Source organism: Neomonachus schauinslandi, chromosome 9 (assembly GCF_002201575.2).
Source record: "Neomonachus schauinslandi chromosome 9, ASM220157v2, whole genome shotgun sequence".
In the NCBI taxonomy this organism is placed as follows: Eukaryota; Metazoa; Chordata; class Mammalia; order Carnivora; family Phocidae; genus Neomonachus; species Neomonachus schauinslandi.
In genome coordinates, this window is record NC_058411.1 from 140803608 (window position 1) to 140821481 (window position 17874).

At 40.3% G+C, this 17874-nt stretch overlaps 1 protein-coding gene across 2 annotated transcripts in view; it reads right to left on the reverse strand.

The window, feature by feature from the left end:
• Positions 1-1909: 1909 nt before the first annotated feature.
• SAXO2 (stabilizer of axonemal microtubules 2) overlaps positions 1910-17874 on the reverse strand; it is a 16460-nt gene continuing 495 nt past the window's right edge. The window contains exons 2-3 of one of the 2 annotated variants that reach the window (XM_021680593.1): positions 9801-10003; positions 1910-2853 (exon numbers count right to left, since the gene is read on the reverse strand). In XM_021680593.1, the coding sequence (XP_021536268.1) occupies positions 1910-2853; positions 9801-10003 (1147 nt within the window). Of the gene's footprint in view, positions 2854-9800; positions 10004-15682; positions 15733-17874 lie in introns of those variants that run through there. The other variant, XR_002479846.1, reaches the window with a different exon arrangement.

Here is a 17874-nt window from a genome sequence, read left to right on the forward strand (position 1 = left end):
GAGGGATTTGAATGTCCAGCCTCAGAAAATGGGCCAGGTTGAGAGCGTTACCATACTCCCCACTGTTTCATTTTGAGTATACAATAATGTTTTCTATCAAAAATGTAAGAGTATCTAGTTATATACAGGTTAACCTAGATAAGACTTTAGTTAAAAAGCTCCCTTTTCCAGAGAAAATTTGGTACAGAAATTATTTCATGAAAATTCATTCATTTTATCGATGCTTTATTAATGTTGCATGGATATAAAATTCTACAGATCATAATTTTCACTAATAAATACAAATGTAAATAAAAACAAACTGCTTTCAAATATTAAAAATGTTTTAGCCAAATGTTGGTGGGCTTATTCTCAATTAAGCATATTGTTTGAAACAACTCTAAAGCTACAAAAGATCAGAATTTGTGCTAAAATAAACCTTACTCCCCCATAATGCAATCATTTATCAAAGGAAAAGAAACAATAGGAGTTTGATTCACTGGGACATTTTCAGCATTTATAAATGCAACATGTTCTTCCTACTTCACTTACTGGCATCCATCTTCCCGCCCCTTCTTAGCACTAAGCTCACACTAGAAAAGAAGGACACAATTATGCCCCCCAGGAGCCCGCCCCTGCTTCTGAACCCTGACTCCGGGCATGGCCATTAGGTGCATCCTTACCCAGGGTTACCCTGAAGATTCTTCAGAGGTGTCTGTCATTCCTCAAACTACTCTAACAATACCCTTTTCCTTCCTTTAAGTACTGTCTTTCCAACCATATTCTTCTCCCGAATCCAAGCTCTCCGTTCTCGGTAACGAGCTCTCAGGTGCTCGTGGCTGTGGAGGACAAGACTCTTCTCAGGAATCGAACTACTACTCATAAGCTCAAAGCAAAATCGGTCATTTTACAATTCTTGCCTCAGGCCAGAAAGTGAGTATTGAGTAGGTTAATTATCCTAATTTGAAAAAGGAGAAAACAGGTACAAAATGAGATTAAGGGACTTATTAAGAATCCCTGACATTTGTTTAGCACTTTTGTTTTCAGGTTACAATGAATCATATGATCTGATGCTCACAACAGAATATTTGTGAACTAAGCAGAGCAGATGTCCTTTTACAAATGAAGACACTGGGGCTCAAAGACGCAAGTCGTTGGCCTAGGGTGATGTCATTGGAACCCAAACTCAGAGCCTTGATTCCCAGCCCACAGAGCCTTTGCTTATCACACCATAGTTCCTCTTGTGAACGTGAACGTTGTGAGGAGCAGCGCGACTGCCCTCAGCACCACCAACCACAGTGCACTGCGTAGATGCTCTGAAGTCTGAGGAAGTGAAGACCATTGTCTTGGATGAGGAATCCATGCACCATTTTCAGACGCATGCTAGACAGTCCTAATGCGCTTGATACATGACAACCGGTAGGTAAGTAACTGTGGAGTTGCCATAATTAAAAACAGAAGTATAAATGATAATAGATTGGAGAGAAGCAACCAAACAGTAGGTTGGGAATCAAAGCAGTTCAGATGGGAATGTCCATGATTCAACGTTCAGAACAGCATCTTAAAGAACAATCTTGGTAAAGGATCAATACAAAATGGATTTTAAGGTCCTTATTCCTATAATTAATTTTCCAAATTAATTTTTTAAATTTAAAAATGATTTGTTTTAGCTCTCCCATAAATTATTTTGATTATAAAAAATTGGCTTTGGGGCGCCTGGGTGGCCCAGTCAGTCAAGCATCTAATTCTCGATTTCAACTCAGGTCATGATCTCAGGATTGTGAGATCAAGCCCCACGTCAGGCTCTGTGCTGGACTTGGAACCTGTTTAAGAGTCTCTCTCTCCCTCTTCCCCCCCCCCCCCCAAAAAAATCCTGGCTTTGCCCTTAGAAAACCAATATGTTAGCTTCATTTTAAACACGATTTGATGATTAGAAGGCCTCCACTGTGGGCGTGACCCTGCGGAAGAATTTATGACCTCGAGAATTTGTACTTTCAAAGATATACCCTGGAGGAGAAGGATAGCTAGCAGGGCAGATTTCCTGTTTCTTTGGTGTGTACTCTGTAGAGTACATGGTTGTGTCATTGAATGGAGCAGAACTCTTAAACAGAGCATGTGCTGGTTTGCAGCTCTCCGTTGGAATCAGCTCATGTGGCACGTAGTGAGACCTGAAAGTGCTCCAACCATCAAATTTTCCAGATGGGTTGGGAATCTGCTGCTGCTGCTTAATAAGACCTTGACGACAGCATTCCCAGGCTGGAAAATCTTCCTTTGTGGTGCTTTTTCCTTGAAAAGGAAAATTGTTATTTCTTCTTTGAGCAACTGGCCTGATGGGACTGACACGTTTGGTCTGATAGGGAACATAGTCGAGATGGCTTGTGCTGTTCAACTGCATGGTACCTGTAGGTGGGACATATTCTTGTGGTTTCTTGACTTCGGGTGGTGGGATTTCCCAAGGTTGAAACCTTTCACGGAATTCCGTGCTTCCTTCAAAATGAGCATTTTGGGTCACTCTGGTGTATGGAGGCCTGCAGATTTTTGCAGTTTCGCCAACAAGACCCTGAAAGTCGTATCGGTGAGTTGTGAGATCCTCAAAGGGTTGGTTGGTTGGCTTGTACACTTCTTTTGGCCTTGCAAACTTGAGTTCTAGCTGATAAGGTACATAATCAAGGCGATGACTTGTCTCACCATCAAAAGGGACTGTAGAATGTTTGACCACAGGGCTGGGTTTAAAGCTTTGCCTAGGCTTTATCTCCTGAGGAACATAGTCATCCTGAAATGTAGTTGAATTCCCAAATTTCACAGTGGGGGGATGATAAGTTTGTTCAGGCTTATAAAGGTCAATTTTCTGAATGTCCCAAGCTCTATAATCATCTTGAAAATAAAAAGAGAGCATTTAAAATACTGAAGAAAACAACCTTCTTCTAAAAATCATGACTTACTTCTCTCATTGCCAAACATCCTCCCATTTCCTTCAGAAATCTGAACATTAATCAAGTCTGAATTTCCTCAGCTTCCCCTGATTTGTGTTTTCTTCATATCCACCTTCCTCTTCCTATCTCCCCACTTTAGTACATATAACTTTGTACTTCTAGATTTACCTGAATACACAACAAGGGAATGGAACATCTGAGCTTGGATTGTTGATAGTTTTTGAAAGCCTGTGTTTTGGGTAAAGACCAAGTTTAGGAGATTATGGTTGTGTTTTCCAAGAACTGGTTGGGATTTTCACCATAACTCATGAAATGCTAAAGTAAACCATAAAATCTAGGGATTAATATAAAATCAAAGGCCCTGATGTGTGGGCAAAGTGATGCGGGTATTATTCTTTGTCTTGGAGGGACTCCTCAAAGGAGAGAGAATTTCAACTCCATTATACTGTAGGAAAGCCTGTCGGACTTCCTGAGCAAACATACAGAATAACTTGTACTATCCCAGAAAGATCATTGCCTTCAACTTTAGCTTCTCAGAAAACGGACTTCAGGGTATCACCAGAAGACAGAGGGCCATCTAGAGGCCAGAGGCCTGAACTGAATGCTTTCAAACATACCAGAAATTGTATGTAGAATTTAGAAGGGAACATCAGAGCTAAGTCTGAGATTTAGGGTTGAATACCTTAATTCTGCTTCTTGTGGCATACCTAGACTGTGGATGGAAAACTGAAGTACTTATATTTCAACCAAGGGTTATTTAGTTTTTCTATTTCTAGATCAGAAAGGTAGAAAGCTAAGAAATACTGTGGAATTGACTTCACCCAAAAAGATGTATACCAAAGATTTATAAAAGACAGAAGTTATGCAAGATAATGTATTAGAGTCTAGATAAAGTCCATGTAATGTCTATTGGAAAGGCCAAAACTCAAATGCTTTTTACGTGGACACCTCCTTTGGAGAGAACAATACCTCATTCACAGACATTTCTGCCCCAATGGCCAAGTTGTGGACCAAATGGTTACTTCTACCTCATCAAGCTACTGATGTTTGGATGAGAGTAGATGCCTGGCCCAAGAGCAGACAATCTTTAGGTCAGTAGAGGCAGACGAAACAGCCTGGCAAGAAGAGATGAGCTGGGTAAGCCATTCTTGTTCTTGTGAACCCAAATTTGAAAATATGGAGCCAGATAAAAGTAGGAGATGAACCTAAAAGGATGCCATGAAGTGGAATTGGAGAGTAAGGTGAAGACTTCAAAAATCCACCTGTAGGGTAAAAGAAGCGATATAAATAGGCAGAGGAGCCCAGGTAGTGGAGTAGCAATCAGACTAGATGCTGTAATAGAAACCATGGGGCTCTTGCAGAGGCGGGGTGGGGGGGGGGGAGTAGCTCTTCCCTCAAGCTTCCTCTGACCCTGACAGCTTTCCACTACCAGTATAGAGGAAGCCTTTACCACGAACTCTCTTTGCTTGAGGCACCATGAAGGAACCTCTGTTATTCGCAACCTGAAGTATAAAATTATAACACTATTTTCAGAAACTAAAAGGAAATCACAGGGTGCTATTAAAGGCCTAGAGTTCCACCTTGCTGCCAAAACAACTGAGGAAAAATATTAATTTCATGAGAGAAAATAAGTAGAAGAGAGTAATTCTCCCTTACCAAGCCAGCTTTGGTTTTCAAAAAGGAAGCAAAAATTTGGAGACTGCGACACAAGTTTTGACAGCACACAATACCATGAATATCATTTCCAGATAACTGCAGAAAATTGATTTTCCTTTTATACATATGCCTATGCTCATATGCCTGGAATATTGATTATTTGCTCATTCTGGAATATTTATTAATAACATTCTAGTGATACCTTTAAAACATCCTAGTCTTTATTCATATCATCTGTTTTTAGTGTCTTATGACACTTCTAGAAAAGGCAGACATAATGTCATGAATATCTAACAATGCAGTCTGGCCCTCTGGCAACTGTGGTATTGTCCTGGTTAGATAAGGGCAATTCCATTTCCTCTACTCATTCTTTTGACTTGTAACCACAGTTTCTAACCACTAAAATCTAGTTAGCAAGTTTGTTATCTTCTGAACAGCTTTAACCCCATGAGGTGTCTGCATGTGTTTGCTCACCATGAACGTCCGTATGCAGAGCTCCATCCCCATCCTTATATAGTGAGCTGTTCTAGGTTCCTCTTTGAGGACAAAAGTCCTGAGGTGCACCTGTTAGTTCTCTTCCTTGGTACCTTGTAACCTGTTCCCTGTGGCATCATGGCACCGAGGACTTGGAAGCAACTTTTAGAAAGCCAGGGGGATCCATCATGGGCATTTCTTTCTCAATCTACATATCATCAAACAACTCCCATGATTGTAATACTGCCTATAAGCTGATGACTTCCAGAGGTTGAATCTCCATTCCAGACTTCCTTTTGAACACCAAACCCAGATATATATCTTCCTACTTCACATCTCTATTTCAAGGGGTAAATTGAAACTTTGTATGCTTCAATTGAATAATCAATCTTGGAGTTTTAATTGAAATTTTTATTTCATTTATATTTAATGTAATGAATGATCTAGCTGAGTTTAAGTTGACTATATTGCTATTTGCTTTTGACTGTTCCCACATGTTCTTTGTTCCCTTACCCGTTATTTTCTGCCTTCTTTTGGATACAGGGTATATTTATTATTCCATTTTGTCTGTTAGCATTTTAATTAGAACTTTCCCTACTTTTAGAATAAAAAGGCATTTTTTTACTTATTAGGGGATCTTTTTGGCCTACTTGAACTTAAATTGATATTTTTACCACTCTAGAGCAGTGGAAGAAACTTTCAACAGTGTAATTCCATTTACCCCCTCCTGTCTTTTGTGCTATTATATTTTACTTCTATATTTATGTAAAAATACATAATTATTATTGTGACTTTAAGAAGTCAATATTCTTTTATATTTACCCACAAAGTTACCCTTTCTGTGTGCTTCATTCCTTCCTGCATTTCATGCTGCCCTCTGGAATCATTTTCTTTCAACCTGAAGAATTTCCTTTACTACTTTTTGTAGTATGGGTTGGTTACTAACAAATTCTTTGGGGTTTTTGTTTGTTTGTTCCTGGACACATTTTTATTTTGCCCTATTTTTTGAAGGATATTTTCACTAGACATAAAATTCTGGGATTCATTGGGTTTGAATTTCTAGGTGTTTTTTTTTTTTTTCTTTTCCTTTCAACACTTTAAAGATGTCACTGCATTGTCTTCTGGTTTCCATGGCTTCAGGTGAAAAGTTAGGTATATTTCTAATTTTTCTTTTCATAAATAATGTGTAGTTTTTCTCTTACTGCTTTTGAGAATTAACCTTCACTTGGTTTTTGGAAGTTTGATGATAGTTGCCTAAGTGTGGTATTCTTTGTATTTATCTATTTTGGGATTTGTTAAGTTTCTTAAATCTGTGACCTGACCCGTTCATCAGATTTGGAAATTTCTTGACCATCATTTCTCCAGATATTTCCTGACTCTTCATAGGTCTCATATTTTACCAAATGCTGGGTGTCATGTATAAGTAAACCATAGACAATAAAATCAATGTTATTTTCAACAGGAGAAAGTTTGGTCTTTCCAATTTAGACAAATCACCCTAATCCAATCAGGAATTGAGCTAGGCTGGTGCTCAGAGGCATTTTTAGTTAGACATAATCCTCCTCTAGTTACAAGGACAAGAATTGTGGTATGTTTGTGGTATAGCCCTCATTCTGTGGGACTTTATCTCCTAAGCACTTACTCCCAAGTACAGCTGTGGGATCTTTCTGGCCCAGTCTCCTAGCCCATCATACCCCCTACACACTCAACAAACATCCCACAAGGAAAACCAGCCATACATCTGGAAGACTAATGGATTCCAATTTGTTATACCAATCCACATATCAGGTGCTTCACTGGTTTCCCTTCACCCTGTAGAGTCTCTCTGCTTATGCCAAGCTCAGTTTTCAGCCTAGGCCAAGGTGTGACAAATGCTCCCAGGGAAGTAAACAGTTGGTTCTCTTAGCTCACCCAGGAAGGCCTCCTCCATCTCTGCAATTTCAGCTATTTGCTTCCACAGCTGTCTAATGCCATTAAAGAGATGTTTTACACTTTAAAAATGTATACATATTTTTAGCTATTGTAGTGGAAATAATGATCTTCTGCCATTTACTATATCCTTCCTGGAGACAGAACTGAAGCATTTTTAGCAGCTACGAGAAAAATATTAAGGACCTCAGTCTGGTAATCAATGCTTCACAATCTGATCTTTACCTACATTTATAGAATTACACCCCAATCTCTCACTTCCTGAAATCCTCTGATGTTTATGGAACAACCCCTTTATTTTTCTGGCTCTATGCATTTTTGCTTATTTCATCCTAGTTTTTGTGATGTCCCTCCCTTTCCTACAGATCAATACTTACTGCTCTCTGATACATCCCAGGCTGGCCTGAATTTTGCTCAGTGTTGCTCAGTCTAAATTTTTGAAACATGACTTGTTCCATTAATTTTCTAGTGAATTATCCTCCTCCCTAGTGATAACACATATTATTTATTTCTAGTATGGCGATTTAATTTTTTCTGCTACTATTGCTTTTTTCCCTCAACCATAAAGTATCTGTTAACAACCGTGCTCAGTTCAGATCTCTGTATTCCCTACAGTGCCTAGCACAGAACAGAGTAATCCTTAAGACTTTACCAAGTCCAATGCTGGCCTATTTTAATCATCTACATTTCAGTATAAATGACTTTCTAACCTGAGGCTGCTGGGAGCAGATACATTTCTGTCTAAGAGTAACCTGTCTCATAGAACTGCATCTCTGGAATCTAGATGTTACCCTTCTCGTCACAGCCCTACAGGGTTTTCTCTTCCTTTTTCTTTATCATATTCCCTCTCTGTCTTTCCTCGGTTCTCTGATTCTCGGTGGATAGTGAGAGAGTCTCTTCTCATTGTGATTTCTCATCAGCTACAGACCTGTCCTTAAATAGTTATCTACAAAACCTGCAGTACAGTCATCACACAGAATGAGGACTGCCTTGGCACTTAATATTTATTGTCTCATGCTCCCACACCTGGAAATACAAAGATAACCTTTCCTCACTAGGAAAGGTCAGAAGCAAGAAAACCAGAGGGATCCCAGGAATCCTCAACATCGGATTATGGGGGTGGAAGTATGGAAATCTACAGGAAACCCAGGTAATGAGAAGCTAGAACTAGTGTGTGTGTGTGTGTGTGTGTGTGTGTGTGTGTATTATGTGTAATCGTCACAGCATCGGGGACTATCAATATTACTGATACTTTTTGATAGATCTTGTAGGACAAAAAAGAAAAGAAATTCCTACTATGGTTGTTAAAAGACCCAGTTGTTTTCACCAAATATATTTTATGTCCAATTGTCATGGCAGTATACGACCTCTGCGTACCAGTAGGTACAGATCTGCAATCGCTCTATGCTATATCGCATTATAACAATACACTTGGTTACTGTACGCATTGTCTTAAAACTTTGTTCCTTGTGTAGCATCTTACGTGCTCACAGCCAAAAAGATGAAAGTACAATGCTCTTGACCTCCCTACTTACAGATCATAGCGTACTGGTAAACATATTTACTTATGATATTTGAAGAATACATATGTGTTCAGCTATTGTCTATTTAAACTTTAAACCACTGCTTTTATTGTGGGTGACCTCACTTTTATAAAAGGGTTTTATATGAGGACATACCACTCAGCTATATCACATAATAAAAAGGATATAAACTTAAATGTGCAATTATATTATTAAGAATAATATGCAGTAACAAGATAGCCTTTTAAAAAAAAGACCCCACTCCCCAAAAGCAATAGAGTATTTTAAAATCAGGTTGATTTTTGGAAAGAAACTAGCCATACACTGTCCAGCCCCTTTCTTCCAAGTCATTTGCCAACAGGGAGAAGGTATTCTCATACTTCTTGCATGCTGGAAGTCTTAGAGGAGCTGGTCTCCTAAGTGGTGGTCCAACATGGTCACTGGGTGGATAAGCCTGTTTTTTTCTGAGTTCAATATCGGGAAGCATCTGCTTTATCCTTCACCCTAGCCTTTATCACTAGAAAGGGAATATTTGGTTCTCCACCTGCTAACTCTTTTGCTTTATCAGTTGGTTCAGAACTTAAATGGTAAAGAGGTTGCTATTTATTTGACCTTCTTTGACTCCAGTACACTCAGTAGAGTTTCAACTCATTCTGGAATGGAAAGAAAGGAACGGTGCCAACTAAATGTGGCATAATGTGACATAATGCTTGTTCAGTGACATCGTTTGTTTTTATGGTTGACCCTTTGAACAACACAGGAGTTAGGGGCACTGCACCCATGTGCAGTCAAAAATCTGTACATAATTTTTACTTCCCAAAGCTACCAATGGCCTACCATTGACCAGAAACCTTAACAACAACATTTAACAGTCAACATATATTTTGTATGTTATATGTATTACATGCTGTATTCTTACAATAAAGTAAGCTAGAGAAAAGAAAATGTTAAGAAAATCATAAGGAAGAGAAAATACGTTTATAGGACTGGACTGTATTTATCAGAAAGAATCTACACATACGTGGGTCCACACAGTTCAAACCACATTGTTTGTAGGACAGCTGTATATGTTTTTAGGTAGAGAAAATGAATTAAGTGGCTAAATTTGGACAGAAATCCAGGTCTTTGAACTCTCAATCAGGCAAATGGTCTTTTTTTCCACTATGTAATACTACTTTGATCAAAGCCAAACAAGTTTTCCTAAGCCATGGGAGCTAAGTTTGGCAACACACCAAATTATGATTTGACGTTAGATGGAAGTGAGCTTTAATTTTTTGGCTCCTTCACTTTTGAAATGGCAAGTTACCTTTATAGGTTGGGACAGCGTCCACCTTCCCTTGTTTAACTTGTTGTCTCTCCAAAGGCCGGACTATGGCCACAGGCTGCACTTTGTAAGAATTAAAATCCCGTTTGTAGGTAGTGTCAAGATCAATCTCCCCCTGTTTTGGTTTGTATTCTTCTGGTACATGGCGAGGCTGTTTGACTATCTCATAAGGACGATAATCCGATCTGAAATATATGAGTTTGAAACATAGCCTCACAGGTTCCTTTATTTCTAATTTTTCTAATGCAGTATTGAAATTTTCAAGGTTTATTTCAGTTGAAAAGTCTAAGAAGATATTAAAATGGTGATAGTTAATAAACTACTTGAGAGAAATAATTTAATTCCTTTATGTCCTACCCAGTGACTAACATCTTAAGAAATATGTCAAAAATCCTAGTTTTCAAACATCATTATGATGTGGATCTTCAGTTGATTGGATCTTACAGAAATAAAATCTTGAAGTAACTGAATTTTTTTCTAACCTGGAAGGAAATCTTATGTGAAAGATTTAATGAGTCTAAGAAAAAATTTTAAATATATCCCCTGGGTCTACTTTGTCAAATTCCTTATTCATCCTACTTAAAGACTAAGTTCTTTGGGCATGCTTTCCGCTTACTGAAATCATGCTGTCTTCCTGCTTATTATAAAGAACCAATTAAATAAATAAATAATGTCTAAACTCTGGCCTTCAGTCATAAATCACATTCATAGTATGGATGTGATTCTTACTCGTCTTTGGATCCCCGAGAGCCGCATATCGCAGCCCAGCCACCCTGGGCATTGTATAACATTCTGTGGCAGAAATGGTGCTGTAGACACTGGGCTGTCTGGTGGGGTGCAGATGACAGACCCAGAGTGACCAGACTGCCTGGGTCCAAATCCTGGCTCTGTCATTCATTAGATGTGTGACCTTGGGCAACTTAGTTGCCCTGTCTAGGCCCCAGTTTCCTTATATATAAACTAGGACAATCATGTCATCTAGCTCATAGGGTTGTCTCAAGGACTGGCGCACATACGTGCACGCATGCGTGCACACGTGTGAGAGAGCTTGGGACACAGTAAGGGCAACATGTCAGCTATTACTATTATGACTACACGTCTTCAAAACTGCTTTTTGCTTCTGAACTCTACTGACTGTGTCACTCATTTTATTGGTATAAGCCATCTTGTATTAATCACTATTTTCTATTTATGTCCATAAGCTCCCAAACCCTCACTGAATCCCTTCTACTCATGATACAATTTCTTAGACTTGTTGGCTCCTCTTCCTCAATCCCATCCACCCCCGTCAAGCCGGGGTCCAGCACTGCCTAGTGGGTCACAGTGGCTTCTCTGTGACGGAGTCTGTAGTCCTCCTCTTACTCGATGGGCATTATGGCCACTCCCTCTGTCTCCAGGAGACTCTCTCCTCCTGCCTTCCTGCTGGTTTCTCCTCAGTCTCTGGTGCAGCTTCGTCCCTCCTCTCCTCGGCCACTAAATGCTGGGGGTTTCTCAACACTGGGGCCCACACACGTTCCTCTTCTCCTCTGGTGCTCACCCCTGAAGACAGCTCTACTCCCACAGCTTCAATTACTACCGAAATAGAAATGACCCACCAATTTATAGGTCAGCTCAGACCCTTCTCTGAGCTCCCTACCTGTATTCGCAATGCCACCTCAAAACTTAACATGCCCCCAACCAAATCACCATTTGCCCCCAACAAATCTGGTCCGTTTGCTGGCGCCCCATCGTAGTGAAGAGCATCACCATCTCTTTAGCAGCCGAGACCCAGCTCTCAGCCTTCTCACCTCAGCTCCCTCGTGTGGCTCCTGCTTCATCAAGTCCTGTCATTTGACCTCCTAACTCTCTCTCAAATCTCCTGTCATTACCACAACAGGTCCAAGCTCCCACAATAGCTTATTCACATCAATTCAACAATCCCTAAACTCATTTATCTGCGTCCACTCATTCTAGCTTCTCTCCGCCTTTCCTCACCTGGCACCCAGTGATCCTTTCACATGTAAATTTGATCAAGTCATTCCTGCCCTGAGCTGCCTAGCCTATTCCTTAATTAGCCCCCTTTTACACCCCCTCAAAAAACAGGCAAGCAGGCAGACAAATGAGAAAGAAAAGACACCTTCAGTGGCCTCTTACTGCTCCAAGGACACAGAAAACCCCACACGTGGCCCAGAGGCCCCACGTGACTCCTTCACTAGCCACTAGAGAAAACTTCCTCCTGCTTTCCTCTTGCTCGCCTTCTCTCCCTGCTCCTGCCGGCTGCATGCTGCTCTCTCTGTCTGCACTGTGTTTCCTTACCTATTTCATCCAGTTAATTGCTTCACATCCTTCAGGATTTCACTCATTCTTCTCATTTCCCTGATAAAATCAAACCTTGTATTCTGGCTCTCAAGTCCCCTCGTGCCTATCCCTCATGGATTTTATCTCTGCTGCGATCTTGTCCTTATTTTGGGCGATGTGCTGCTGCCTTCACTAGACGGCAGCATCTGTGGGCACAGAGATCGCGACTGTTTCTGCTAACCGCTATATCCCAGGTGCTCAGCACGGTGCCTGACACTTAACAAGCGCTCACTAAGTATTATTTAATAGATAAATAGTAGAAATCACGTACCTCTTATTCTCAAGACATCTGAGTTGTTCTTTGCTCTTACCAAATACCAGCTAGAGGGACATAGGCTAAAACGCAATCAGGAAGTGAAAGAATCAGGGAGAGGACAGAAAGGTTTGAAGTCTTAGTTTCTCTGGTTAGATTAGTTAAATGTTAGAAAGTGTACCTCCAAACCCAAAGCAGCTTTCTATGGAGAAGTGGTAATGGGTAAATACACTCTTAGTCATCGGATATGTCCCCAAACATAGGACATGTCCATAACCATACTTCCAGGGCAGACTCCTCGCCGACTCTGGCAGTCCTCGAACTGTACGGCAACTGTCCTGCTATAAAGGATCCAAAGTCTTAAGCACGTCTAGACATCTGCTCTTTACAGTCTCGTCCTCTATTCTAGAAAAGTATAGGATGACCCTTTATGCTCTGTACAGATACATCAGCTTTTTGCTGCTTAGTCAATACAGTTGACATAAGGGAGTGAAGGAAGGGTTCTAACCCCCCAGCATAAGGCTCTTGGAAATACTGCTACTTCCCCAGTCAAAATACAAAGAAAAGATGCAGTGTTTTACTTAGTGTAGCGATGATGATTCGAGAAATGGAAATTTTAGTTTTATTGGCACATTCTGACCTTTTGGGAGTTGGGACATCTTTTTCTTTCTTTTTGTTTTTTGTTTGGTTGGTTGGTTGGTTGTTTTTTGGGTTTGTGTTTTGTTTTTGTTTTCTACTATATAGGGATACTTGAACAAGTCAACTGACAAACCCAGAATTGAAAAGCAATTGCCTTTTTAAAGAAAGATATGGCAGGTTTTCCCAATTTTAACATTCAGAACTAGTTAAATGCAAAATCTTTATTCAACAAATATGCATATTGTGGAATGTATTTCAAATGTCCATTATGAATCATTAAGGTATCGAGGAAGAATGAACGGTAAGGCGAAGAAAAAAGAGCAACCACTCCCATTTGCTCTGTCTCAGTCGTTCAATTTCTTCATCTCATTTGCTTTAATCTGTATCTTGTTTATTAATCCGTGTTTCTGTTTTTCAACTGCCATTCCCACAAGGCTGTAAAAGCCAGAGTGGGGCACAGTCCTTCTGTACGTCCCATGTCATACCCAGGGATCAGTGCAGTACTTGACCCATTTCATTGAATCTACGGCAACAGAATGACCAGCAATGGTGGTTAAAATGCAGATTCCTGGGATCCACTCCGTTATCTATTGACTGTTTTAGGTGGAATTCTGGAATCTGCAATTTTAACCCTTCTGGATGATTCTAAAGCATACCAAGTCTGAGGACTATGGAAGATTTTCAAATCTGTGGAAGAGCCACACACCTACAGAAGCTAAGAGAGTCACCGAGCACTATTACTGTAAGGGTTGCCTGAAATTTTAAAGATAGAAGTATTGGACTCAAAGTTTGAAGGTTTCAACCTTTGTTCAGGCAAGTAGAATGAGCTCTATCTAAAATGATATGAAAGGGCGCCTGGGTAGCTCAGTTGGTTAAGCGACTGCCTTCGGCTCAGGTCATGATCCTGGAGTCCCTGGATGGAGTCCCGCATCGGGCTCCCTGCTCGGCAGGGAGCCTGCTTCTGCCTCTGACCCTCCCCCCTCTCATGTGCTCTCTCTCTCTCATTCTCTCTGTCTCAAATAAATAAATAAAATCTTTAAAAAAATAAAATAAAATGATATGAAAATGGATAACACAGCAAATTAAAGTTATTGTAGAGCATTTTTAAAAACCCAAATTATAGAAATCTGATACATTCCTTGAAAGCAGAAACCTCTATTTATTGATCCTTTTATACTTAACATCTAAGATTGTACTTTGAGTATGGTATGCACATTAACAGAATAAAGAAAAGAATTAACCCATTGACAAAGATACAAAACAATTTTTTTTTAAAGATTTACTTATTTGTCAGAGAGAGACACAGTGAGAGAGGGAACACAAGCAGGGGGAGTGGGAGACGGAGAAGCAGGCTTCCCGCTGAGCAGGGAGCCCGATGCGGGGCTCATTCCCAGGACCCTGGGATCATGACCTGAGCCGAAGGCAGATGCTTAACCGACTGAGCCACCCAGGCGCCCCCAATTTTTTTTTTTAAAGCTAAGCCTAAATGAGGAGTTAAGGCTTAGGAGGATTTTTTTTTTTTTTTTTTTTTGTCTGTCATCCACTGAATGAATATTGAGTGCCTCCTACACGCTAGCAGGCATCATGCTAGGTTTCTGGAAATAGAATGTCAAGGTAAGAATAGACACGATCCCTGCTTGCATGGGCCTCTGAAATGGATCTATGATAAATAATAGGAAGATGCTTTGAGGGCTTACATAGGGGATTTTTACCCAGCCTGAGAACTGAATACACACGTGTCAGAGGCTCTCAGAGTGATAACTGAGTTGAGATCTATAGGTTACACAGGCATTAACTGGGGTAAAAGGGAGAGAAATTTCCAAGTAAGTAAAATAGTGTATTGGAAGGCTCTGTGGCAAGGGAATCCTGATATTTTCAAGAACTGAGGGGCACCTGGGTGGCTCAGTCGTTAAGCGTCTGCCTTTGGCTCAGGTCATGATCCCAGGGTCCTGGGATCGAGCCCCGCATCGGGCTCCCTGCTCCGCGGGAAGCCTGCTTCTCCCTCTCCCACTCCCCCTGCTTGTGTTCCCTCTCTCGCTGTCTCTCTGTCAAATAAATAAATAAAATCTTCAAAAAAAAAAAAAAGAAAGAAATGAGAAGTGTCCCATGGGATGTGAGCATTAAAAAGCACATTGAAAATAAATTAGAGAAGCAATTAGGGACCAAACCATGAAGGGATTTTGGTGTATATTAAATACAATGGGGAAAGTATAAGTATTTTAAGCAACGAGATGATAGGATTAGAACTGCATTTTAAAAAGATCATCTCTGCAGGCTAAAGTATAGGAAACAGATCAGAGATGTAAAAACTAGAGTAGATACAGAAAAAACAGGAAGTTCCTGTATTCCCCTAGTTGGAGGTGACAGTGGAAAGTCTCTTATAGACATAAGAGATTTTAAGTAGTTAAATAAAAATCAATAAAACTTTTTATTTCCCTTTTTCTTTCTTTCTGTCATTCTAACTTAATTTTCATCTTTCTGTTTTTCTCAAGCTGTGATTCAACTAGTTCCTTGCTTCTTGAATTGGTTCAACTTCGATCAACTTAATAGTTCACTTTAAATAGTTAAAAAACTTTATTAAGACCAGAAGAGTTGGGAGAGAAGTAAGTAAAGCAGTTAGTTTCTTAATATTTACTTAAATGTTGTTATTCCTTCCATTTTACCACGGCATGCTCGAAATTCTTGCTTGGGTTTCAGACTCTGAGGTGGAAGAACATTGCCATAGGTAGGGTATTTTTCCAAATATTCAGTGGTGGGGCAAGATATGCCAGAATTTTCATAAATCCTTGTGGTTCCATGTGGACAGTGATGTCGCCTGTGCAAACATAAATAAACTGAAAGATTATTTTGACTTCCAAAAATATTTTATGATAATTGCATCTTCATCAGAGAGACCTTCAATAAACATAGAATCTCTAAATTTAAAAGCAACCTTATTAAAAAACAAACACAAAATACCTTCTGTTTATTCTGCAATGGTGTTTACCAAAACAAGAGAAAGGTATGATATATCCTTTACGGTGGAAACTCTCGTTTTCCTCTGACAAAGATTTAGTGGGTCTCCTTACACTAAGAAGCTGAAAAAGCTCACAAGCACATCTACCAGGCCCCTTGCAAGCAGGTTTCCCACCCAATTTAGCTTTCACCTGCTGGATGTTCACATGATACTCCAAATCAGAGAGCGCTACCTAGGGAGAGGGGCAGAGCCCAGCCCTGTTGCTGGCAGGATCGTGGGAGAGGCGCCGAGAGGCTGGAGCCAGCAGCTGTCAGGCGGCATTCAGGTTTGCAAGGTGGCTTCCTGACTGGCAGCTCCCTGACCTTGGCAGTAAGGAGTGGTTCCCTGCCAACAACTGGGAATCTGTAGCTGAGCGGTAGGCCTCTCAGAACCACTCCTTAACTCTGTAACAAAGAACCCTGACCAATATATCAATCATATAAGCTAATAGCACACAGTGGTTACAGAGAATGGGGTTGATCTTTAGGTGTGGCTACTGCAAGATGCAGAAATTGTAAACACTGAAAAAGTGGGTTGTAGAAGAATATGTGTGGTATGCTCTGTTTCTCTCTCTTTCCTTTTAAAGGACTTGTAAAACAAGTCTTAAGGAACATTTTTATTTGTGTGGAGTAGGATTATGAGGGATTTTCACTATATTTTACATTTTTTGCCTTGCATTTTCATACCATGCCTCATGTATATTCATTTCATAATCAGAAAAAAAAAAAACACCATAAAAGCTCTTAACAAAACAGACAGAAAAACCCAAGCAAACAACAAAAAAGTATCATCCCACAATGCTGAAATATGAGGTCAGTTTCTCAGGTCCGATGTCATTTGGGGACCCGGGCTATGTGAGAGGGCTAATAATACAAGCCCAAGGAAAGGTGAATTTGAGGAAAATGCAGATGCTCTGTAGATGAAATCAGAACCGGCTAGGATATCTGGACTCTGTGAACCCCCAGGAAGAACATAAGAGAGATCAGCTGCTCTGCCTGGAGGCTGCTGGATAACAGGAAGAATTGTAATGCAGAGAAGAGTGAAGAGGTTGTGTCAAAGGCTATTCAGGTACATTCAAAATCAGAGGAGTTGAGAGATTCGGGATTATTGGCTGACAATGGAGGCTTTGGGAAAGTGCTGAAGTTGACTTAGTACCACACATGGTCTCTTGGGAAAATCAGGGACAGGGTACATAGGTCATGCATGGAGGTTCTGATATGGGCGCACTGAGTTACAAGAATCAAGTCGAAGCTTTGAAATTTCTCGTTGTTCTTAGTTTTATTTTCCAGCAAAGACATACATTCACATTATAACAAAACAAATAAATACCGAAAAGCTTATAAAGGAAAGCCAAAGTCTCCTGTCCCAATGTTTCTTATCTCTAGAAACAACTTTCTGATGATCTCTGCTTTTTAGTTTTCTGGAGGCTACATCTGTTTTTTAATTTTTTTATGAGCTTTGAACATCTTGATTTATCTGCTTAAATGACCAACTTTCAAATCCTAACATAAACATGACAGATTTGATTGATACCATTCCACTCACTTCCCACTGTTGCATGGTCAATCATTCCGTGGAATCGACATGCTCCTAGTATTTATTTAGCAGTGATTTAATCCCTGGGCCAACAATGAAGCTGAGGGAGAAGACTGTGTTTACAGGGGGTGGGAAGTTGTTAGGCAGGACTCAGACCAATTCTGGGTTTCAGTGTGGAGGCTACTCCCTTCTCAGGCAGATTCCTAAGGGAGCACTACTGCCTGGAGGGTACCAGGGACACGGTCGGGTTTGGATGGAAAGCGGGGCACTGCCTGGAGGGGACCGGGGACACGGTC